The sequence below is a fragment of the Selaginella moellendorffii genome, unplaced genomic scaffold (assembly GCF_000143415.4).
Source record: "Selaginella moellendorffii unplaced genomic scaffold, v1.0 SELMOscaffold_69, whole genome shotgun sequence".
NCBI classification, from domain to species: domain Eukaryota; kingdom Viridiplantae; phylum Streptophyta; class Lycopodiopsida; order Selaginellales; family Selaginellaceae; genus Selaginella; species Selaginella moellendorffii.
The window spans coordinates 449842-472111 of NW_003314330.1; the positions used below are offsets into that span (position 1 = coordinate 449842).

At 47.9% G+C, this 22270-nt stretch overlaps 7 protein-coding genes across 10 annotated transcripts; 1 reads left to right on the plus strand and 6 right to left on the minus strand.

Annotated features, from left to right (window-relative positions):
- Positions 1-845: 845 nt before the first annotated feature.
- Positions 846-2574, minus strand: LOC112340698 (probable receptor-like protein kinase At5g20050). The gene has a single exon (XM_024659534.1). The coding sequence runs from the start codon at positions 2572-2574 to the stop codon at positions 925-927; it is 1650 nt and encodes a 549-aa protein (XP_024515302.1). The 3' UTR covers positions 846-924.
- A 411-nt stretch (positions 2575-2985) lies between these two features.
- On the plus strand, positions 2986-5011 carry LOC112340714 (probable receptor-like protein kinase At5g20050). Of its 2 annotated transcripts, none has more exons than XM_024659578.1 (2): positions 2986-4846; positions 4924-5011. In XM_024659578.1, the coding sequence occupies exon 1, from the start codon at positions 3082-3084 to the stop codon at positions 4825-4827; it is 1746 nt and encodes a 581-aa protein (XP_024515346.1). In that variant the 5' UTR covers positions 2986-3081; the 3' UTR covers positions 4828-4846; positions 4924-5011. The 2 variants fall into 2 exon arrangements, with proteins under 2 accessions (XP_024515346.1, XP_024515347.1); XM_024659579.1 differs by having other exon boundaries at positions 4927-5011.
- Positions 4851-9102, minus strand: LOC9653497 (respiratory burst oxidase homolog protein A). 2 transcript variants are annotated; one of them, XM_024659577.1, is made up of 14 exons: positions 8240-9101; positions 7935-8097; positions 7831-7879; positions 7587-7700; positions 7019-7432; positions 6568-6954; positions 6424-6516; positions 6256-6371; positions 6101-6203; positions 5790-6032; positions 5503-5715; positions 5319-5447; positions 5173-5251; positions 4851-5123 (listed from the first exon to the last, which is right to left on the minus strand). In XM_024659577.1, the coding sequence occupies exons 1-14, from the start codon at positions 8796-8798 to the stop codon at positions 5014-5016; spliced, it is 2772 nt and encodes a 923-aa protein (XP_024515345.1). In that variant the 5' UTR covers positions 8799-9101; the 3' UTR covers positions 4851-5013. The 2 variants fall into 2 exon arrangements, with proteins under 2 accessions (XP_024515345.1, XP_024515344.1); XM_024659576.1 differs by having other exon boundaries at positions 6424-6954; positions 8240-9102.
- A 1656-nt stretch (positions 9103-10758) lies between these two features.
- LOC9653822 (synaptotagmin-5) lies at positions 10759-13442 on the minus strand. Its single transcript, XM_002985682.2, has 12 exons — positions 13033-13442; positions 12876-12977; positions 12757-12807; positions 12578-12698; positions 12409-12530; positions 12252-12350; positions 12104-12184; positions 11962-12047; positions 11683-11908; positions 11464-11631; positions 11152-11387; positions 10759-10899 (listed from the first exon to the last, which is right to left on the minus strand). Exons 1-12 carry the CDS (start codon positions 13135-13137, stop codon positions 10824-10826), a joined length of 1473 nt encoding a protein of 490 aa, XP_002985728.2. The 5' UTR covers positions 13138-13442; the 3' UTR covers positions 10759-10823.
- Positions 13443-13763: 321 nt separating this feature from the next.
- Positions 13764-15238, minus strand: LOC9653823. Of its 2 annotated transcripts, none has more exons than XM_024659659.1 (8): positions 15158-15238; positions 14891-14983; positions 14746-14802; positions 14565-14687; positions 14423-14501; positions 14279-14371; positions 14095-14208; positions 13764-14025 (listed from the first exon to the last, which is right to left on the minus strand). In XM_024659659.1, the coding sequence occupies exons 1-8, from the start codon at positions 15178-15180 to the stop codon at positions 13975-13977; spliced, it is 633 nt and encodes a 210-aa protein (XP_024515427.1). In that variant the 5' UTR covers positions 15181-15238; the 3' UTR covers positions 13764-13974. The 2 variants fall into 2 exon arrangements, with proteins under 2 accessions (XP_024515427.1, XP_002985729.2); XM_002985683.2 differs by having other exon boundaries at positions 14562-14687; positions 15158-15235.
- Positions 15229-17166, minus strand: LOC112340730 (cytokinin hydroxylase-like). The gene is made up of 5 exons (XM_024659658.1): positions 16864-17166; positions 16535-16761; positions 16230-16477; positions 15773-16157; positions 15229-15712 (listed from the first exon to the last, which is right to left on the minus strand). Exons 1-5 carry the CDS (start codon positions 17135-17137, stop codon positions 15296-15298), a joined length of 1551 nt encoding a protein of 516 aa, XP_024515426.1. The 5' UTR covers positions 17138-17166; the 3' UTR covers positions 15229-15295.
- A 2173-nt stretch (positions 17167-19339) lies between these two features.
- Positions 19340-21300, minus strand: LOC9653824 (cytokinin hydroxylase). The gene is made up of 5 exons (XM_024659487.1): positions 20988-21300; positions 20659-20885; positions 20354-20601; positions 19897-20281; positions 19340-19836 (listed from the first exon to the last, which is right to left on the minus strand). The coding sequence occupies exons 1-5, from the start codon at positions 21259-21261 to the stop codon at positions 19420-19422; spliced, it is 1551 nt and encodes a 516-aa protein (XP_024515255.1). The 5' UTR covers positions 21262-21300; the 3' UTR covers positions 19340-19419.
- Positions 21301-22270: the final 970 nt, after the last annotated feature.

Sequence of the window (22270 nt, forward strand, 5' to 3'; positions counted from 1 at the left end):
TTGGGATTAAATGTTTTTAGGTTTGAGTACTACTATGTTAGGTGACCTCCCTAGAAATCTAAATATCAAGAAACCTTTTAAGCAACTCTGAATTCATAAACTATTAAATGCTACTTATAAATACTATTGAATATTATCCATAAATAATGCTAACCTAGGTAGTGGTCCAACACCACTATGAGCTTCAATTACAAAAGAAGATTGTAAGCATTAATTGCAAAATGAAGTGAGCAGGACTAATAAAATATCCAGGATCTTTTAGACAAAGAAATAAGGAAAGTTTGTAAGTTATCACCATGATTAATCATATTATTAAAAATTGAAAAAAAATTATGAAATATGACAAACCATAATTTATGTGGAGTAATATAATTAAAACATAAGCTAAAAGTTTTAAAAGTAATAAGGAAAGATTGAAATGAATCATAAATTTAATTTTAAACTTTTTAATAATCATTCTATATGAAAGTAAATTTTTAAGCTTAATTAGAAATAATTTACTATGTGTTGCATGTAGCAATGCTTGGTTTGCTTAATAATAATGTTATTCCTACGTATTAATCCAATTGATCAAATAAAGCTTATAATTATAAGCATGTTTATAATTTATAAACACAAGATTAATCTTATTGCATATCAACTATTAGATGGTAGAATAAAAAAGAATATACTAAAAAGGGTTTAAGAAATTTTATAAATTATAAATACAAGAAATGAAGAATATCTAAGCATATTTTAGGTATATTCACTACCATCCCCTTATAGGTTTGTTTAAGCAAACCAAAAATAAAGGGATTATTAAAACAATTACCTTTTATAAAAACAAGCTATAAAATAATTTTAGTTTCATATTTATCATAGAATTATATTTTATAATATAGGCAATTAATAATTAACTTTTTCGCCTTATGTTTGCTTTGTGTATCATCGGGCTTGGATGGGAGAGGTTGGCAAGTTAACAGAGAATCCTCTGGGTAAAGTGGTGGTCTCTAGCTCCGCAAGAGTTTCCAGCTGCTTTACCACCTGTCCCATGGACGGTCTCAACCAAGGTTCCTCTTGTGTACACGACACAGCAATCTCCAGAATTTTCTGGCATTCCACCTCCACAAAACTGGGATCGCTCCTCAGCCTTGGATCGATCAGGCTGTTGTGGCAATCGGCTTGGATCTCAACATCCTCCACTCCAGCCAGGTAATTGGTTTCTTCCTCACCGCCCTCGATTGCCTGATCTAGCTCTTCCATTCTCCTCCGGCAGCAAACCAGCTCGATCAACACCACACCATAGCTGTAGACGTCTGTCTTGTCTGTGATCGTGGAATGGAGCCACTCGGGCGCCATGTAGCCCTGAGTTCCTCGCATCACCGTGATCGTTTGGCTCTTGTCCTTGTCGACAATCTTGGCGAATCCAAAATCGGAAATCTTGGCACGCATCTTTCCATCCAAAAGAATGTTCTGAGGCTTGATATCCAGATGGAAGATCTTCTCGCGGCATGAATCGTGGAGATAGGCCAGCCCGCGAGCGACATCCATGGCGATCGAGACCCTGCTGCTCCAATCCAAGTACCTCCCCTTGCCAAAAATCCACGAATCCAGCGACCCGTTTGGCATGAATTCGTACACCAGGAAGTGGAGCGGGCTCTTGATGCAAAACCCCAGCAGCCTCACGAGATTCAAGTGGTGAATCCTCCCCACGGCCATCACCTCCGCCCGGAATTGCTTGCCAGAGCCCCCGATCCGCTTGACAGCCACCAATCTCCCATCCGGAAGAACACCCTTGAAGACAGACCCCGATCCGCCCTGTCCCAGCTTCGATCCCACGCCGAAATCCCCAGTCGCGGCACAGAGCTTCCGATGCCTGAATCGCTCCGGCAGCATTCCCCCGAGCTCGCTCTCCTTCTCGCAATCCCTAGCCCGGGACCGCGCTGCCCGCCACGCGAAAACCCCAAGAACAAACCCTAGAACAATCCCAGCCGTCGCTGCCGCCACGGAGGACGCGATCGCAACCGTCCGTTTCAAACGCGGCCTCTTTCCCGCGCGCTCAAACTCCCATGTTATATCGATGATCCCTTCCGAGATTTTGTATCCCAGGGCCTCCCAAACGCCCTGCGTGGCGCCCAGGCTCTTTGGAGAGCACGGTGGATAGAAGCTAGTGGCTGCCGTACAGCCAGCCATGGCCGTGCACTCATCCACAACCATGGCCGTCACGGTACGGCCGTTGAGGGCCGTGATGGTTACGTTTCTACCGCAAGCGCCTCCTGGCCGTTGATAGTTATACCATCCGGTGGCCATGGATGCCACGAGATCGGACGGCTGGTATTTCTTCTCCTCGCACCTCGAGCCATTATCGAGCTCGATGTAGTAGAGAATGGCGGGGTTGGGGCGGCGGCGCGACACTGGCGGCGAGCAATCGTAGAGATAGTATGTGGTGTTTGTGGCGCAGTGATCTTCGTCGATGGTAGGAGCGGTGTAGACGAATGATTGGGCGGGATTGCAGCCCGGGGCGACTGGGCAAACGGAGATGTGGGTGTTGGAGGGATCGCTGTTGCATTGGCCGTAGGGATCGCAGATCATCATGGCCGGGCAGTCGTTGACGCTCGCGCAGGGCTTGCCGCAGGCGCTGCTCGTGGATTGGGGATTCCCGGCCGCGAAGAACAGCGTGATCGTGGCGAGAAGAACTGGGATAGAATTGGGCATTGTAGAGTTGGAGAGATTTGCGGAAAAAGCGATCGATCTCCTGACAACCTGGGGGACTGGTTCTTAAAGATCGCGGTGGTTTAGTCAGACTTTGCGAGCATCTTCTCGCCGCGAAAGTCTAGAGTTGAATTTGACATTGGGATCGATCGATCGCCAGAGATTTAGTTCGTGTTGGAGTATGCTCTGGGTAGAAACGTTCCAATCGATTACAAACTCTCCCCCTCTTGCGGGTTTTTAAAAATGCTACTAGTAATGTTGTTTGCCTTAGTGGTTCCTCATACATTAGGGCAAACGATCCAGGGCAAGGATGAGGAGAAATGCGCCTTGGCGCCTCGCTGCACGAAGCCAGGTCAGTGCTCCAATGGCTCGGCCTGCTACCCCGATACGATGCGCTCCGGCAACCGATCGCTTCGCGCTGGATCTTGCCTCGACGATTCATCCGCCGGCGCTTGTAACATCTGCGCCCCCAGCTCCACTCTGATCTACAATGGCACGCAGATGTGCCCCGAGTGCTGCGTTCCCGGCCTGGCCTATCGCTTCTATGCGTGCTCGCCGCCACTCCAGATCGTCAACCGGGCCGTGCTCTACTCCACGACTTTTAACGAGAATCTGTCCTGCACGGATCAAATCTTTTCCATCCAGGATCAAGTGGTATCGCTCTCTTCCGGATGGATCCAGCGCAACTTCAGCATTTGCCTCACCAATATCAACATCACTGCACCAAACAATCGCAGCGTCGTGGCCAAGATCGTGGACGAGTGCTCGTCCAAAGCTGGATGCACTGCCGGCACTGCGTACTGGGAGCCGTGTGCTCCCAACGCCATCGCTGGAACTCCCGGGGTGTGGAGCGCTCTTGGATACGATCCAGGGGATGGAATTCTCAGGGATGTAAGCTGGAGCAAAACGAATGCGTCAGTGAGTGCCTCTGGAGGAGGAGGAGGAGGAGGATCCAAGAAGAAAAACACTGGGGCTATCGCTGCAAGTGCTGTGGTGGGATTCGTGCTCTTTGCAATGGTTCCAGTGGGATTTTATTGGATCAAGATCAAGGCGAGGTTGGCTCTCAGAAGAAGGAACCAAGAACAGGTTGAGGAGATCAGTACGCTAGTTGGTCTTCCCAAGCAATTCAGCTACCATTGCTTACAGAAGGCCACAAGGAACTTTGCGAAAAAGTCGATGCTTGGAGAGGGAGGATTTGGCATGGTTTTCAAAGGCAACCTTTCAGATGGAACGACAGTGGCTGTGAAGAGAATGGACGTGGAGATTGAGGGATCCAACGAAGGGCAGCAGCAGTTCAAAGCGGAAGTTTTGTCAATCGGAAGCATCCGTCACTACAACCTCGTCCAGTTGAGAGGCTTTTGCATACACGGGCCTTCTTCTCTGCTGGTTTACGAGTACATGAGCAACGGTGCTCTGGACAAATGGATCTTTCCAAAGGACTCGCGGTTTCTAGATTGGAGCCAGAGGCACCAAGTTGCGGTGGACGTTGCTAGAGGCCTGGCATATCTTCACGAAGGCTGTAGAGAACAGGTGCTTCACTTGGATATCAAGCCGCAGAACATCTTGCTGGACGAGAACCTGAGAGCGAGGATCGCAGACTTTGGCCTCTCGAAGCTCGCGGAGAGGGGGAAGAGCTACGCAGTGACGGCCATGAGAGGCACGCCGGGATACATGGCTCCAGAGTGGCTCCACACAAAGGTGACGGACAGGACCGACGTTTACAGCTTTGGGATCGTGCTGCTGGAGCTGCTAAGCTCGCGGAAGAGCTTGGAGATCCAGAAGCACTCCTCGAGCGTGGCTTCCACCTCGGGGGCTTCATCGTCGGCCTCATCGCAAGGGGTCTTCATTCTCGGTCACACCGCGGCGAGGCTCTTCCACAGTGGAGATGTGGCGACGCTGGTGGACAGGGACCTGGAAGTGGACCTGAGCGTCGCGGAGAGATTTGCGAAGATCGGGCTATGGTGCATTCAAGAGGATCCCGCGAAGAGACCGTCCATCGGAAACGCTCTTGCCATGCTCGAAGGCGACTTGGAGGTGGGAGACTTGCCTCCTCCTCCTCCAAGCGGCGCAAACTCGCCGGTTTTGAGAACTCCGGGCATGGATTCGTGGAGTAGCTCGCTACAAACTGGCACCTGATCATCGTTTCTTTTATCAGGTAATAGATTAAACTTTCTCTATAGTTTTCTATTATTTGTTTTTAATTTTCTTTTCTTTTTCTTTCTCTCTTTGTAGCAGGCGATTTGCTTTCGCCTGTGCCGCAAATGGTTAGACAATTATGTACATAAAATCTCTCTCGCCTAAAATTTTTTGCTTCGATCTCGTCTAGAAGTTTTCTTTGTGAAACTCAAACCTGCAGCTTGATTGCTGTGTGTATTCCTGTGAAAGTGTGCGTAGCTCTTTTGCTAGGAGCGCCGGCCCGCAGTAAAAAACACCTGCGAATATCAAAAAGTTATATGGAAAGTGAAAACCAATTTGACTGACCAATTGTGGAGTTAGCATGCGTCGTTGAAAGGTTTGAGAAAACTTTGCTCCAGTTTGGACGAGCAAAATGTGTGCGTACCTGGAAGTTTATATACGATTGATATTATTACTCAGAAAAACCATAAGAAAATACCCAGAATTCATACCCGAGTTCCAGAAACAATGTCAACTCCGTTTTTTGCATGGTGCAAAGCTTGAACCATTGCAATGAGAGCAGACCTCGCGTCACCCTCCTCATAAACACTCGTGAGATAGTTGTGCATCTCAATCACGGCCTGATAAACAAAAGATTGATAATCCAAACTTTGGAGGAACATAGAGAGGTTTTACCTTGTGATCGATTTCCGCAACTTCATTCATGACACCTTTAAACCACTCGAACGATCCCTGCTCCCGCGTCACCCAGTAGAAATACGCGTTTGTGGGACACTTCCGCTTGCGTCTACGTGGGCTTTCGAGCGAGTGTCTCCTGGGGCTCTCCAGCGCTAGTGCTCCGTTGGGAGATCCAAATGACTTGCTCATATCAATCGAGAATGATAAATCCTGCAAGCACAATCGATCGAGCCTAGCCTTTGTTACTCACGAGAGATCGTTTGAAGAGGCTTGAGCGCACTTACTTGGAGCTGGTCGGCCATCTTGCGCTGGTTGAGCATGTCTTTGAGAATGCTGATAAAAGGAGTGGCACCGATTCCCAGTCCAATGAGGAGAAGAACATCGTACTTTCTATAGTCTTGCGAAGGACCTCCATACGGGCCGTCAATCACCAGCTTTGGGAATTTGCCTCGCGAGGTTGGGATCTCTTCCGTGGTTCGTTCCTCCCTTAGCAATCTGCTCTTGTTGTCTGTGGATGGCTCGCAAACCTTTGTAACAAGAATAAAATGATCAAATAAGAACGTTAGCAAACCATATGATTGGAAACAAATTGTACCTCAGAGAAGAGCTTTCTCATCTTTTGCGTCCAGTCGCCCAAAGTTCTGATGTGAACGCTCAGGAAATCCTCTCCTGGAGCGGAGGTTATGGAGAAGGGATGCCTGTGGAAAAAAATATAAGCTCCAAAGGCAAGAACCATAATTTGCATCATACCATTCGAAGGGCGAGACTTCAGCGCACTTGAGGAAGAGATACATTCCACTGTGGTAAGTGAATCCAGGAGGCTTGCTCATGTGTAAAGCTAGCACATTTCCGGGGTATATCGCAGCCTTTTCGACTATCATAAGAAAAAGCCCAAATCTTTCCAAAAACCTTGCTTACCTTGATGATTTGTACAGTGTAATTGGCCCTGCAAGCTCGATACACTCGCTCTCCAGCATACAGCAGTAGGGGCACAGCCAAATACATCCATGTCTGCAATTCAAAATTCTGCTTTGAAAAAGATAAAAAGGAGTTTTGTCTTACATTTTTTTCGTGCCACTTGTAAGTAAGGAAGAGGAAGAAGGAATGGACGAGGAGGAGGATGTAAACGACGATGAGGAGGTGATGCGAGTACCAAAACGCATTGAAACCGGTCATGTTCTTGAGAGGCCAGGGAAGTTTGATGAGATCTCTCCGGAACCATCTCGACGCGAGAGTGAAGGCGATGACCATCAATACTACCATCATAATTCCCGTCACCCCTTCCACCGATCGAAGAATGTCCACATAAGTTGGTTTCTTGTTGTGGAATCCTTTCCCGATCATCCTTACAAACTCCTGGTCAGGATAGTTGACAATCCTAACGAAATCGCAAGCCAGGTGAGTTCCTGCGTGGATGAAAACCCCCACAACAATCCCTAGAGCAATGATCTGCAAAGTATACAAAAACGTTGATGGCCAAGTTGGTATACAACTTTCTCGAAGGTGATCTTACCTTGTGGAAGTTGATATCATCGTCAAAAGGAACAAGATTCCCGAGCCAAGTCGATCGAAGCCAGGTGATCGTCTTCCTGCAAACCGGGAAGAGGATCAAAGCCATGTTGAGCTTGAGCGTCTCGGCAGCACCCTTGGCGGTGCAAACGCAGTAGCCCATGACTTGGAACGCCGCCTTGTTCTTGTACTGCACAAACTTCCAGCTGAAGAGCCCGGCCATGGCCATAATCCACAGCGACACCACCCACATTCGCCTCCAGTTATCACCCAAAGAATGCCGCGAGTTCCTCAGGAATCTCTGCAATCGGCGTGAGATGCCTGGTGCTTTCGTGCTCGTGATGATCTGGCTCGCCTGCTGGCTGCTGTGATCCTTGGGGTGTGGTCCTCGCATCAGCAGCGTCTCTAGTTGCCATAGCTGCAAACCATGCAATGCAAACCAAAAGCACCAAAAAGGTGGTGTCAGAAAAAACGTTGAGATACTTGTGACGGATTGGAACACTTTAGATTCCCATCCGAAGCTTCTTCTTTGCTTTCTTTTCTGTTCCCACGTCTAAATCTTCATTTCCTACCTCGATGTAGCCCAGGTTTTCCGGATCCAGTTCTTCCATGATGAGCGCGGCATATTCCTCGGCCTGCTCCTTGAGTTTCGACAGCCGGTTGGCGGACGCACTCAGCATTATCACCTGCCACCATTGCAAGTGTTCAGCAATTCTCTTCTGGATATGCTTCTTCCTCTCACAAACAGAAAAAGAGGAGAAAGAAACAAAATCTGGAAACTTTTTGAAGTTTCAAAAGGTTTGTAAAAATGCATACCTCTTTCACCTCCCTCTCTGAAATCCGTCCATCGAGGTTCTTGTCACACCTATGAGGCGGCGGATCAGCTGCTAATTACATGATTACGAGCGGGGCTGACTTACATGTCGAAGAAGATCTGCATCCTCGCATCGAAGCTCTGATCAGAGATTTGCAACCAGAAATCGTACATGTCCCTCTTCGACAGCTTCCTGAGCTGCTTGAGCCCTCGCCTCCGTGCCAGAGCATCGAAGAGCTCCGCGGCAAATTCGTTGGAATCCTCCATTCCTGTCGATCAGAGGCCAAGCAGATCAGTGGTGTTCCTTCGAGCGATCAAAACCAAACGGTAGGAAAGTGTTGCTTGGATCTTTTCTCATGGCTAAAGGAGAGAGAGAGAGAAAGAGAAAGATCTTGGAAAGGGAAACACTACCAATGCACAGCCCAAAATCCGATTTGTCGATGAAGCCCTCTTCGCTGGCGAGCTTGTCGAATCGCCGTGACACCAATTCCCACGCCAGCTTCTGGTTGTTGCTCTTGCTGATGAATCGCAGCCCCTGCAATGCGTGCTCGGCCCCCGATTTGGATCTCGCCAGCCTGCGGATGTCCGCGCCACGGCTGCTCGGCGCCACCACCTCCTGATCCTTGGCCTTCTTCCCCGACCGCGACGACAATTGCCGGACATGGCTCCACACATCTCCTGTGAATTTGCTGAGCTTGGCGGACGCGCTCTTGATCAGCGCTGCCGTCGCCTGTGGCGATGCCCTCTTGGAATTGGAATTGGATCGCGTGTCGAGCAGCAGAGTATTGCCGTGAGGATCAGCCGCTTGGGCGCTCTGCGCTGGAACCGGTGCGATGCTGCGGAGGGTCACTGAATCCTTCCTCACATCCAGCGTCAGCTCCACGAGTTGGTGATACTCGCCCTCTTTCGGCTGATTGAAATCGTTGATCTGGAGCTGGATTGGGGGCAGAGACACCTGGTGGTAGTCCATCTTTTTTGCCTTTCTTTTCTCTCCCCCACGAGGAGAGATTGATCGAATTCGTCTCTCGAGGGATAGAGAGACCACCGCGCTCTTTCCTTATTTAATTCGTGGGCGTGGACTCGGCCTCCTCGAAAAAAAAATGGTGGCAAAAGATTCTTCCTATATTTCTTTGGGAAATCAAACTCGAGATGATCATCGATCACAAACTCCAGCAAAAATTCCTAGCTCTAGACACGAAAACCTTTGCTCTCCTTGCCACAGTTGTTCCAAAGACTACACTCGAGAGCTACAGCCATGATAGCATTCTCGGAAACCAAAGTGGCCCTACTTTACTAGAATGTTAAAAAAGATGGGATTTTTCTCGCTTCACCCCCTTGCTTTAAACTTGAAAGAGTTTTTGCTTGTCCATGTCTCTCATTCTTCTTTCCTTTTTCTTCTTCTTCTTCTTCGTTGTTTGTTTATCTTTTCCTCAAATTATTTGTAGATTGTGAGTTTACACCACTGTCAAAAAAGAATTCACCTCTTTCAGGTTCCTTGTGGATTTTTGTCTTGTAACTGGTAACTCGGGCAAAAACATGACGTGGGGGTAAGAATTTCCAAAAGGCATGACGTGGGGTAAATTCCAGCACACCAGCAGTTACACAAGTTCACACTGCCAAAAGCAATTCGAAAGCAGTGATTTTTATCTGGTCCCAAGAAAAGATCAGAGAGAGAGAGCAACTCCTTCGCTTGGATTTCCATGATTTCATCCCGTCAACATTTCTGTAGTTTGCATTACGCGGTTTGACAACGTAGTCCTCCCCACAGATGAATTTCATCTCATCTTCTCGAAGAACAAAGACAAAACTAGGCATCGTCGCCATCTCCGTATTATATGTTTTCCTTGTTGCCAAGTCCGGCATCTTGTGTACTTGTGTGTAGCTTTTCGCGCAATGCATTTCAATTGCAAGAAGCTCTCCAGGAGATCTCTACGAATTCTTAATGTCTTTTCTGTCTGGAAACATGATACACCCACCCATACACCACATACATTTGTTTAGCGCCTGCAGAACTTTATTCTAACAAATGCCGTGTCACGTCTTCCGCTGCTATGTGATCTTACAAATCTGACCATTTGCTCGTTTCGCTGTTCTAGAAAGCCTGGCCTATGTCTAGCATAGCCGGCAACAAAATTTCAATCCGAAAAGCCTAAAGTACTGAATGACTGTTTTGACCAATTTATATCAAATTGTTCCGTTTGTGCTTGAGAGTCAACTGCTGATCAAGGGACGACGAGAAAGAAAGAGAAGCAAAGAAATGAAATAAAAAAGAGAAGAGAAGCTTCTGAAAGTTTGAAGGCCTAGACATTACGCAAGTTTGTTTGTGTGTCATGTTCCTCGAAGATTGACATTGAGATCGAATTAGGGAGCCACAGCTCTATGGCAGTTGTGAAGTTCCAGATTGATTGAGATATCCAAGGCATGGCTATCTGTTCTTCCTCGTCTATCTCCCTCTCTCCTCTTTTCGCTCTTTGTGCATGGAGACATTCAAAGGTGGATGATTGCGATGCATCAGAAGTTTTCTATGAAACATGCCCCACTAGAGACAGCGAAACAAGAACAGAAGGTAATACAAACGTACAAGTACTTCAGACTGTAGAACATTCAGAAGGACGGGAAAAGAAAGAGGGTTTTCATCGCTAAGTTCAGAAACTTGATAGAGAGGAACGCCTCATTGTGTCGTTCTTTGGGTGGTACAGGTGATCCAACCTTTGTCTCTTTGCAGTGGATGACTTGCCCTTCAAAGGGATATTTGCCTATGAGAGCAGCAAAGGTAAGCACACTCCAAAAGACAGTTAGTGTGTTTTTGTGGGTCAATGCTGTGATTTCAGCAACAAGCATGGCCAAAGGTGTCAAAGGCCATCGGGTCATGTAAGTTGGTGTCACCGGTGAGGACCATACCTTCCAGTCAAGCATAGTCAAACCCCACATTTCAAGCTACAAGCTTTGGTTTTGTTTTGTCTATCACAAAAATATTCACACAAAATATGTATAGTTACATGGTAGATTGCACTTTGCCTCCTTTCTTCCAGTGATTGAACCATTTGGACACGGAAATGGGGCCTCCAGCTCTGAACAAGGAAAAACAAAAACCCAAATGTAATTCAGCAATTATCAAAAGGTCTAGGATCTGGGGATCTTTCTTTGTTAATATACAGACAGAAAATGGAGAAAAGAAGAGAGAAAACAAAAAAACGAGACAAGATGATCTAGTCTGTGGCTATAAAACACAAAAAGCAGTCGAGCAAATTGCAAACGACGCATGGACACCATTCAGCCTGAAAAGTTAGACGCTAAAGAAGAGAGATTTGGTCACACATTACCTCACGATTCCATTCTCGTGAGCAGGACTTTTAGCCTTCCTCGAGCCGCCTCCTCCAAACGGGGTCGACACCGTTTTCCCAACAAACTTCCCGGCCTTTGTCAGTCCACCTCCCACAGCATCCATCGTGCTCCCAATCATTCCAGCCTCTTTTGCCTTTTGCTTCTCTTCCAGGAACTTCTTCTCCATCTCCATCGCCGCTTTCTGTTCCTCCGGCGTGTAGACGTGGTATTTCAGCTGCTCGGACAGAGGAAAGCGCTGGCTTAGCTAAACCAGGTACCGAAAAAAGCTAGCTGAGTTTCTAATAGCTTACCCGGACAGTGATGGTGCCTCGGTCTTTCTTGTCGCGTACGTTCATCTTGTCCAGTGATGGAAGTAGATCAAGGACTTCCTCCTTCGTTTCCTCTGGCAAAAGTTTGGCTACGCGATAGGAAACTATTCCCAGCAGAGCATCCTTTTGACCAACGTCTTCGTCATAAACCTACACACAACAAGAAATGTGTAGCTCGAGCCTGAAGAAAGTAACAGGTACCTGTAAGGTGAGGAGCTGGGTCTCATGGTCTTCGATATCGAAGTTGAACTCTTCATTCCACTCGGGATTCAGGTTATTATTGACAACCTTGGTTTTGAACTTGAAGAGGGGCCGCACGTACGCAACCACATACGGATCAGACCTTCCAAACATTTCCATGTTTTTCAAGGAATTGGCCTTTATCACTCCAACTGTAAGCCGGCCTTGAAGTTTCAGCTCGAGGTCGCTGAAGCGAAAGAAAACGTAAGACTGCCGTTAAAAGCAACGTGAAACGTGTACCTTATGTCAACAGGAAGTCCTCCAATGGGTATCACTCTCCTGTGAGGCCACTCTAACTGATCCGTAATAGCATCCTCGACCAAATCCTGTAAAAAGCAATGCCCCGAAAGTTTGAATGGCAGCTTTCCTCGAAGCACGGAACCTTTATCATGTCTGCGAGGCCAGGAACTCCTGTCAAGCTTCCACCAATCACCTTCAGAGTGTACTTAACTTCTGGTTTCGGCTGCATGGTAAAAAAAAGTTGAGCGTGACACAGTGATGGCGAAAAAAGAGACTCAAGGATACATTACCTTGGCTAGCAGTGCCACAACGACGGCTGAAATACAAGGTATATTTTCCGAAAGCTGGAAAATCACTCTAATAGTCGCAAAAAATTTGAGGTTTTTTAACTGGTCGAAGGAGGAGAAAATTTAGTGCGAGGTGAAACTTCTCTATCTCGTTCCATACCTGTACAGGTAAGCTGGCTCCGACGAGTGTCTGAATCCCCAGAATGATACTTGCATCGCCATTCCAACGAAAGTCCATGTCCATCGTGATTTGACCCGGTTTTAGCGTCTGGATCCTTATGCCTGCATCCAGTTTTCTAAAAACCAAACGATACAAAGTCACGAGTCACCTTCGATTTGCGGTGGCAGGCGTCCGAGGGAGAGCTTGTCAAATTTCAAAGAAGAAATGCCAATCGGCCGGTATTGCTCCAGAACCGGCTCCACGGACTCCCGGATGATCTCTTGTGCGGCCTGGAAAACAAACATATAGTTTAAGACTCAGATAGAGACGAAGGAAGGACCAACTTACTCCTGCAACGTAAGGCCAGACTTTCTCGAGTTGCTTGTTCATCCATTTCACCTGCGACGAGAAAAGTTTAGAAGCGAGGCCTAAAGACAAGAAACTATCGCTACTAGAAATCCACTTACGCGCTCAAACTCTGGAAAGATCACCCACGGGGGGAAGGCATCGTATAGAAGTTTCTTCACTTCGTCTTGAGACATTTTCCCTAGTAGCTTGATATTCGCAGCCTGGAAGAAAAGAAGATAGCGCATAAATTTGCTACTCCAGCCAAACGAAACAAACCTTGGCGATACGTTGCTTGCTCCGGCAGCGCATTGCAAAGCACCATCCTGCTACCAATCCTATCCCGACTATTACCCCGAAAAGCAACCCCGTGAGCAATCCCATCGATCCGCCTTGCCACCGGCCGCGAAATCCCGCCTTACTGGGCACGAATCACGCTCCCAGCTTCACAGCGCCCGCATTTCTCCCGGAAGCCCGGAAATATCGATCGGCAGCACTAAAAGCTAGAAAAACCCCAGCGGATTCTTCGCTCCTACCTGAGCAGCGGATCTAAATTCGATGGCCGCGCCCTCCCGCCAGGCGCCAATGTGAGCGCCATATCCCTGGAGCTCGCGCGCTCTCTCTCTCTCTCTCTCTCTCTCTCTCTCGCGACGAGGAGGAAAATACTAAGCTAGCCTTCCTCAATCCACACGGCCAGCGAATATACCAAAGGGGCTCGCGTCTTGCCGCGTGTGTGGTCCTGTACGGACGGCTCAATTCTCTCTGCTCGCAGAAGTACGGACTGATCCCATGGCCGTTGGAGGGGCTCTAATTTATGCGAAGTGGACGTGCAATCTTATGCCAAATTTTTCTATCCACTAAACCAATGCCTGTCGTGGTTTGTGATGTGTATGCTTATATATCAATGCCTGCCATGTTTCGTTGTTTTCTTCGTGATATTTATTTTTTTCACTGTTTCTGTCGAGAAAAAATCTGGAAAGCCACCGACACGGCGCAGAGAAGAAGAAACATAAGGAAGGAAAAGAGAGATTGAGAGATTTTAATTGTCACAAGTTTGGATATGGATCGCTGGAGACTACGTTTGATTGAGTCAGTGCAGGAAACAGTAAAGTTCCAAAAGCACAGAATCATTGGGAGAGATCAGCTGTGGAGTAAATTATTGCGGAAAGTTGGTCGCGCCATTTGGAGCAGTGGTCGCGGAGGTTTGGAAGTTTTATATTCTTAGAAGCCAATCGATTGCCAGCCTTTCTTCTCCAGCGCCTTTCGCAAAGCCTGTGAGGTGTTCTTCAAGTTAGTCCACAAAACTAGATTTCCACCAAACTAATAGAAGAGTGCGCTTACTCTGATTCTCTTGCGATTAGCATCGAAATCCGACGATCCCACGCGAGAAGCCGACCTGTACTCAACCAGCGATCGATTCCCAGGCGGGAACCAAAACTCGACATCGTCTACAAACTGGAAGGAAAAAAAAATAAAATTATAGCGTGAAACCAAACTCCGAGAAAAAAAAAGAAAAAAAACTTACACCCAGATAGGGAGATTGATACTCAACGTAGACGTAATCGTCAGTGTTCTTGACGATGTTTGGAGTATAGTTTTCCGGCTTGGTTGAAGATATCTGAAAGAAAAAATAGAATTTTTGAACAAAAAACAATTCTTAGAAGCTTACAACAGCGAGAAGCTCTTTCATGGCCTGCTCTCTGGTGGCGGGGTTTTTTCTTCCACGTCCATCTTCTGGATTATACGTCCTGTCACCACGTTTCCCATAAGCCAAGAAAAAAGGAAAAAAAAAGAGTTGATTTTATTACCACGGAGGTACGTAGTGAGATGGATCGTTTGCTTCTTCAGAGGTTGAAATGCAATTCGGAGTTGGAGGGCACAGCGCAAGGGACGGCGGATTTTTTTGTACTCCAAGATAGTCAGGTCGTGTTCCACTGGGTTTTTGGAAATTTTTTCTAGCCTCTCATCGAAAGATGAACAAAAGATGAATACCTGAAGTTGAAAATAGCAGCCAGAGATGCCAATCCGCTCGACTGAAGCAGCAAAGTTCTATAGAACAAGAACACCAATCAATCAAATCAATTGCAAGACAACAAGATCAAAAGAGAACAAAAATCCACAGTGACACGATCATTACCGTCTGCTAGAGCTGCTTTCATCGGAGCGTAAGATGATTGGATTCTTTGTGGGAGTGGAACCCCGTGAACCGGACAGAGACGCTTGGCTCAAGCTTCGAAAAAAAAAAAGACAAAAAAGAAAAAATAAAGAAAAGAGACTGTGAGATACGCATGAAGACCCGAAAGGAAGAAAAGGAAAAGAGAAACAACCACAGCCATGGTCTTTGAATCTTTGTTTCTCTTTTCTCTTTGTATAATGCGAAGAAAAATCATGAAGGAGCACTCACCAAGACAGAGATACGCAAGCCATCCCTCTTCTTCAATCGCCCAACAGATGGATATAGGGCAAACACCACACAACATAAACCTTCTCAAAACCTTAAAGCTTGGCAAATCTTTCCAGATAAAGTTTTCCAGATCTTTTTCTACAGCTTCTTCACAAGTAGAGGAGCACCATATACTGGTTTCATACTGACAGGACTTCCGGGAGCGTGGACGTAATCCTCAGCGAGCGTGAAGGAAAACTTGGCGAGCAGCAGCGAGAGGAGCAGCCTTGCCTCGATCAATGCGAAGTTCATGCCGAGACACATCCGCGGCCCCGCTCCGAAAGCCATGAACTCGGATATGTCCTTGGTTTTCTTGTTGATGAAACGCTCGGGATTAAACTCGGAGACATCGTCCCCCCAATCTTCTTTGCTTTGGAGCAGCAGAGCCAGTGGACACAAGACTAGAGTTCCCGGAAGTATGGAGAACTCCCCGATTTCGTGGGCTTGATGGCACTGTCTCGTCACGGTCGAAGCCGGAGGGAAGAGTCGAAGAACCTCGTGGATGATCCAGCCAACCTTCAGATCAAACAGGAGATTTAGTAAAATGGAGCTGCAAGAACACTATAGAGAACTTACAACTTCGAGGCTTGAGAGATCTTCGGCACTTAGATCACGACCTCCACACCGTTTGTGCGCTGCGAAGATCTCGTCCCTGGCACGCTGCTGCCACTCCTGGTGGACCGAGAGCATGATCAGTGACCAAGTGAGCGTCAATGCGGTGGTGGAGTGACCCGCAAAGAAGATTGTCTTGCACTCGTCCAGGAGCTGGTCCATTGTCATCGTTGGCGACTTGTTCTCCACGGCCTCGAGCATCATGTCGAGGAGATCATACACAGGCTTGCCGTTCTCGTCAGGATTTCTGGTCTTTTCGGCCCAGCGGTTGCGAATTATATCTCGCAGCAGCGTGTTCACGTATTGCTCACTGCGCCGGAGGTGGAGATTCTCCCGTGTTGGCAGGAAACTATTTCATCACAACCAAGTTTTCAGAGAAAAAATCGACTTTTTTTCGAAAGTTTTGCTCGTGAACGATCACCTGTATCCAGGTATAAGCCGCTTGTAGCTGTTCATGTAGAGCAGTCCCGTAGAGAGAAGCCTGTCCAAGCACTCGAAAGCAGCGTAACCAGTGTTGGTGCCTCCAATGGTTGCTCCAAACGACGCTCTTGTGATCACGTCCAAGGTTAGAGCCGCCATCTCTCTGTGAGCATCGATTCTCGTCGTCTCTCTCGAGCTCCATTTCCTGGCCAGATCTTCTCCAGCACCAGACATATGCCGCATCAATCCCTGTAGAAGAATCGGAGAAACATTAGAAAAATCGGATTTTGTATTCATGGGTATCACCTTCAAGTATGCAAGCTTGAATGCGGGATTGAGAATTTTGCGCTGCTGTCTCCAGAAATCTCCGTCGGTGACAACAACACCTCTGCCAACAACGGCTCTGAGGATCTGGCGAGACAAATCGGCCTTGATGTAGGAAGAGGATCGAGACATAAGAACTTGCTTCACGAGCTCGGTATCAGCCACCAGGATTCGAGTCGTGGAGCCAAGCTCGTGAACTGAGATTCTCCCTGTAACAATATGGTGATCGATCAGATGAAGGGAACTTCAAGAACCAGAAAAGACTTCTTTTTTCTTGTGTTGAGCAAACAACAAACAGAGAGGAGTGATACCATAAGTTTGCTGGAATGTAGCAAGGTCCGGAATAACCCTGAACTTGGTCGCGGCGTGGAAGCTGGTCTCAAACTTTGGCACCGAGTTGAAGAGCTTGTGAATCTCGGGGATGTTGCCGACGATCAATCGGAATGGAGGCCCTGGAATGCCCTGCTTGGCGTAGAAGCAGCGGAATCTCCAGGCGTGCCACAGGCTCCTCGCAGCAGGAGCGAGCAGCCAAACAACCAAAAACACACCACAAGAACATAGAATCTTCCACAAGAAATCTTCCATAGCCAAATAGTTAGATTGTGGGAACTTAGGTTAGCAACCTTATCTCAAATGTATGCCACTTGTCATGGGCTATGTTTGGTTGTATATAAAGAGATTTCATAACTTCTCAGTTTGTCAACTCATTTGTACATTTTAGCAGTGAATTCCAACTACACATTGTTTGTAGTGACCTCTTATGCCATTTATGACTAGATGAAATAGATCACTTTTCACTTGTCATATTTTCCACGTTGTGAGACTTTTCGTAGTACATTCAAGATCAATTTGCCACCATTATTTTCTTTCAAAAAAGTTGGGATATGTCTGCAAAGAAGAACAGTGCTGTGAGAATCACAAAAAATCATTTCATCAATCAATCATGCAGCTACTTAAAACTGAGAAACCTTCAAGCTAAGTTAAATCACCCAAATCCCTCCATCACAGAAAGATGGTCTCCAATTCAGCCCCGTATTCCTCTTCGTCAAAAGCCTCCTGGAGCCTCCGCAGCTCGTCTGCTCTCTTCTGCTCTTCTTGAACTTTCATCCTCGCGAAAGCTTCCTCTTGGTCTTTCCGGGCTTTCGCCTCGTCAGCCACCTCGTCCGGAGCTTTGGTCGGTTGATCCCTGCCGGACGGAGCAACCTTGGACGTAACCTCCCTCGCCAGCTCCTTGATCTTGGGAGTGACCACGGAGACGGTCTCCTTGATCTTGGGAAGAACGGCGGGAGGAGGAGGAGTTTCCTTCAACACCGCGTCCTTGAAAGTCTTTGGAGCTTCCTTGACGGCCTCTATAACTTTGGCTACACCACTTAGAGCTTCCACCGCTGTTGAAGGCTGCTGAGCTTCCTCTGGAGGTGGCGGTGGCGGTGGCGGTGGCGATGGAGGCGAAACTTTGAACGTTGGAACTGGCTTCAAGCCTGGAGCTTGAGTTTGAGTCGATGGAGGAGGCTGCGGAGCTGGAGCTGACGCTGTTCTAGCGTAGTCAGGCCTGGAGACGACTGGATCCGGAGCCGATGGTGCCTTCATCAGACGATGGCTCGGTTTGATCTCGTCTTTTCTGCCTCCCATGATCTCGACCTTGAGGCTTTCGGAGTGAACGTGTTTGGCTGCCGCTGTCGTCGGTGGAGCACCAGGCATTTCCGCAGGAGGAGACGGTAGAATTCTACCTGCAGTGCCTGCCGAGGTTGCTCCTTTGGAGATGGCCTCCGAAAGATCTGTGGTTCCTCGAGTTATGATGTCCGAGAGGTCCGTCGCTGTTGCTCCCTCGGTTGTGTACGCGGCAGCGATTCCCTCTGTTAGTGAGGCCGGAGGCGTCTTGTATTTACGGTACTTTGCGTAGAGGCCGAGCTGGAGTGCACCTAGAAGCACTCCCAGTCCGTTTGGAATCTAAACGAAAAACGATACGAAATGTTAGCTCCAGATGGAGTTAACGCTCGAAGATACTCACGATAATGAACTTGTCTTGCTTGAGAATACCATACAATGCCCAGATTGTAGCTTTGTCAACACAACGAGAGCATGAAAGGCATGTATTCCACGCTCTTGGTTTCGATCACCATTTTCTGGAGAGGAGAAAGAGAAGTGAAGTGAGTGAGATCCACAAGACCGAGAGAAAATCTGGAGATCGTGCGAAGCGACGTCCAGATTTCAGTAGCGGTCTTGGTGAGATCAATCAGCGGCAAGAATTCATCGCTCAATCCCAAGCCAATGACGGTGATGGCTTGCTGATTGCGAAAATCCCAATCTGATTGTAGCGTCTGCTCAGCGGGACGAGGCTCAGTCCTATCAACGATGTTCCACGCTCGTTTCGCAGAGAGGATCAGCCTGATTCTTGTCGCCCATGTGAAGAAATTCGTGCCACTGAATTTCTCCACCTTCTCTGTGGAAGCCACGAGAAATTGAGCAGCAGCCGGTGGCGGCGGCGGCGGCAGCAGCGGTGGTGGTGGGGGCGGCGGAGGTGGTGGTGGGGTTGAAGCGGCCATGACAGCAACGTCAAATCAACCAACCAGGATCGTCCCCGAAAAAAAGAAAAAATAAAGAAAAGAGACACACATGAAAGTAGGCCCGAAAGGAAGAAAAGGAAAAGAGAAACAACCACAGCCATGGTCTTTGAATCTTTGCTTCTCTTTTCTCTTTGTATAATGTGAAGAAAAATCATGAAGAAGCACTCACCAAGACAGAGATACGCAAGCCATCCCTCTCCTTCAATCGCCCAACAGATGGATATAGGGCAACCACAAGTATAAACCTTCTCAAAACCTTAAAGCTTGGCAAATCGTTCCAGATAAAGTTTTCCAGATCTTTTTCTACAGCTTCTTCACAAGTAGAGGAGCACCATATACTGGTTTCATACTGACAGGACTTCCGGGAGCGTGGACGTAATCCTCAGCGAGCGTGAAGGAAAACTTGGCGAGCAGCAGCGAGAGGAGCAGCCTTGCCTCGATCAATGCAAAGTTCATGCCAAGACACATCCGCGGCCCCGCTCCGAAAGCCACGAACTCGGATATGTCCTTGGTTTTCTTGTTGATGAAACGCTCGGGATTAAACTCGGAGACATCGTCCCCCCAATCTTCTTTGCTTTGGAGCAGCAGAGCCAGCGGACACAAGACTAGAGTTCCCGGAAGTATGGAGAACTCCCCGATTTCGTGGGCTTGATGGCACTGTCTCGTCACGGTCGAAACCGGAGGGAAGAGTCGAAGAACCTCGTGGATGATCCAGCCAACCTTCAGATCAAACAGGAGATTTAGTAAAATGGAGCTGCAAGAACGCTATAGAGAACTTACAACTTCGAGGCTTGAGAGATCTTCGGCACTTAGATCACGACCTCCACACCGTTTGTGCGCTGCGAAGATCTCGTCCCTGGCACGCTGCTGCCACTCCTGGTGGACCGAGAGCATGATCAGTGACCAAGTGAGCGTCAATGCGGTGGTGGAGTGACCCGCAAAGAAGATTGTCTTGCACTCGTCCAAGAGCTGGTCCATTGTCATCGTTGGCGACTTGTTCTCCACGGCCTCGAGCATCATGTCGAGGAGATCATACACAGGCTTGCCGTTCTCGTCAGGATTTCTGGTCTTTTCGGCCCAGCGGTTGCGAATTATATCCCGCAGCAGCGTGTTCACGTATTGCTCACTGCGCCTGAGGTGGAGATTCTCCCGTGTTGGCAGGAAACTATTTCATCACAACCAAGTTTTCAGAGAAAAAATCGACTTTTTTTCGAAAGTTTTGCTCGTGAACGATCACCTGTATCCAGGTATAAGCCGCTTGTAGCTGTTCAGGTAGAGCAGTCCCGTAGAGAGAAGCCTGTCCAAGCACTCGAAAGCAGCGTAACCAGTGTTGGTGCCTCCAATGGTTGCTCCAAACGACGCTCTTGTGATCACGTCCAAGGTTAGAGCCGCCATCTCTCTGTGAGCATCGATTCTCGTCGTCTCTCTCGAGCTCCATTTCCTGGCCAGATCTTCTCCAGCACCAGACATATGCCGCATCAATCCCTGTAGAAGAATCGGAGAAACATTAGAAAAATCGGATTTTGTATTCATGGGTATCACCTTCAAGTATGCAAGCTTGAATGCGGGATTGAGAATCTTGCGCTGCTGTCTCCAGAAATCTCCGTCGGTGACAACAACACCTCTGCCAACAACGGCTCTGAGGATCTGGCGAGACAAATCGGCCTTGATGTAGGAAGAGGATCGAGACATAAGAACTTGCTTCACGAGCTCGGTATCAGCCACCAGGATTCGAGTCGTGGAGCCAAGCTCGTGAACTGAGATTCTCCCTGTAACAATATGGTGATCGATCAGATGAAGGGAACTTCAAGAACCAGAAAAGACTTCTTTTTTCTTGTGTTGAGCAAACAACAAACAGAGAGGAGTGATACCATAAGTTTGCTGGAATGTAGCAAGGTCCGGAATAACCCTGAACTTGGTCGCGGCGTGGAAGCTGGTCTCAAACTTTGGCACCGAGTTGAAGAGCTTGTGAATCTCGGGGATGTTGCCGACGATCAATCGGAATGGAGGCCCTGGAATGCCCTGCTTGGCGTAGAAGCAGCGGAATCTCCAGGCGTGCCACAGGCTCCTCGCAGCAGGAGCGAGCAGCCAAACAACCAAAAACACACCACAAGAACATAGAATCTTCCACAAGAAATCTTCCATAGCCAAATAGCTCAAGGGTCTCTCACTCAGATTGTGGGAACTTAGGTTAGCAACCTTATCTCAAATGTATGCCACTTGTCATGGGCTATGAAGATTGTTTGGTTGTATATAAAGAGATTTCATAACTTCTCAGTTTGTCAACTCATTTGTACATTTTAGCAGTGAATTCCGACTACACATTGTTTGTAGTGACCTCTTATGCCATTTATGACTAGATGAAATAAATCACTTTTCACTTGGTCATATTTTCCACGTTGTGAGACTTTTTGTAGTACATTCAAGATCAATTTGCCACCATTATTTTCTTTCAAAAAAGTTGGGATGTGGCTGCAAAGAATAACAGCGCAGTGAGAATCACAAATAATCATTTCATCAATCAATCATGCAGCTACTTAAAACTGAGAAACCTTCAAGCTAAGTTAAATCACCCAAATCCCTCCATCACAGAAAGATGGTTTCCAATTCAGCCCCGTATTCCTCTTCGTCAAAAGCCTCCTGGAGCCTCCGCAGCTCGTCTGCTCTCTTCTGCTCTTCTTGAGCTTTCATCCTCGCGAAAGCTTCCTCTTGGTCTTTCCGGGCTTTCGCCTCGTCAGCCACCTCGTCCGGAGCTTTGGTCGGTTGATCCCTGCCGGATGGAGCAACCTTGGACGTAACCTCCCTCGCCAGCTCCTTGATCTTGGGAGTGACCACGGAGACGGTCTCCTTGATCTTGGGAAGAACGGCGGGAGGAGGAGGAGTTTCCTTCAACACCGCGTCCTTGAAAGTCTTTGGAGCTTCCTTGACGGCCTCCATAACTTTGGCTACACCACTTAGCGCTTCTACCGCTGTTGAAGGCTGCTGAGCTTCCTCTGGAGGTGGCGGTGGCGATGGCGATGGAGGCGAAACTTTGAACGTTGGAACTGGCTTCAAGCCTGGAGCTTGAGTTTGAGTCGATGGAGGAGGCTGCGGAGCTGGAGCTGACGCTGTTCTAGCGTAGTCAGGCCTGGAGACGACTGGATCCGGAGCCGAT

Coding starts and splice junctions, on each gene's coding strand:
- LOC112340698 (XM_024659534.1), bottom strand. CDS start 2,574: ATGATGATCTGCGATCCCTACGGCCAATGCAACAGCGATCCCTCCAAC.
- LOC112340714 (XM_024659578.1), top strand. CDS start 3,082: ATGCGCTCCGGCAACCGATCGCTTCGCGCTGGATCTTGCCTCGACGAT.
- LOC9653497 (XM_024659576.1), bottom strand. CDS start 8,798: ATGGACTACCACCAGGTGTCTCTGCCCCCAATCCAGCTCCAGATCAAC. Junction 8,098..8,239: donor GGATTTTGGGCTGTGCATTG/GTAGTGTTTCCC, acceptor TCTGATCGACAG/GAATGGAGGATTCCAACGAA. Junction 7,701..7,830: donor CAGAGAGGGAGGTGAAAGAG/GTATGCATTTTT, acceptor CAATGGTGGCAG/GTGATAATGCTGAGTGCGTC.
- LOC9653822 (XM_002985682.2), bottom strand. CDS start 13,137: ATGGGATTGCTCACGGGGTTGCTTTTCGGGGTAATAGTCGGGATAGGA. Junction 12,978..13,032: donor GCAAGCAACGTATCGCCAAG/GTTTGTTTCGTT, acceptor CTTTTCTTCCAG/GCTGCGAATATCAAGCTACT. Junction 11,388..11,463: donor GAGGCACCATCACTGTCCGG/GTAAGCTATTAG, acceptor CTGTCCGAGCAG/CTGAAATACCACGTCTACAC.
- LOC9653823 (XM_002985683.2), bottom strand. CDS start 15,180: ATGGCTTGCGTATCTCTGTCTTG. Junction 14,209..14,278: donor ATCAATCTCCCTATCTGGGT/GTAAGTTTTTTT, acceptor TTTTCCTTCCAG/TTTGTAGACGATGTCGAGTT. Junction 14,026..14,094: donor CTAATCGCAAGAGAATCAGA/GTAAGCGCACTC, acceptor AACACCTCACAG/GCTTTGCGAAAGGCGCTGGA.
- LOC112340730 (XM_024659658.1), bottom strand. CDS start 17,137: ATGGAAGATTTCTTGTGGAAGATTCTATGTTCTTGTGGTGTGTTTTTG. Junction 16,158..16,229: donor CGGCTTATACCTGGATACAG/GTGATCGTTCAC, acceptor GTGATGAAATAG/TTTCCTGCCAACACGGGAGA. Junction 15,713..15,772: donor ATCTCTCAAGCCTCGAAGTT/GTAAGTTCTCTA, acceptor TTTGATCTGAAG/GTTGGCTGGATCATCCACGA.
- LOC9653824 (XM_024659487.1), bottom strand. CDS start 21,261: ATGGAAGATTTCTTGTGGAAGATTCTATGTTCTTGTGGTGTGTTTTTG. Junction 20,886..20,987: donor TACATTCCAGCAAACTTATG/GTATCACTCCTC, acceptor ATATTGTTACAG/GGAGAATCTCAGTTCACGAG. Junction 19,837..19,896: donor ATCTCTCAAGCCTCGAAGTT/GTAAGTTCTCTA, acceptor TTTGATCTGAAG/GTTGGCTGGATCATCCACGA.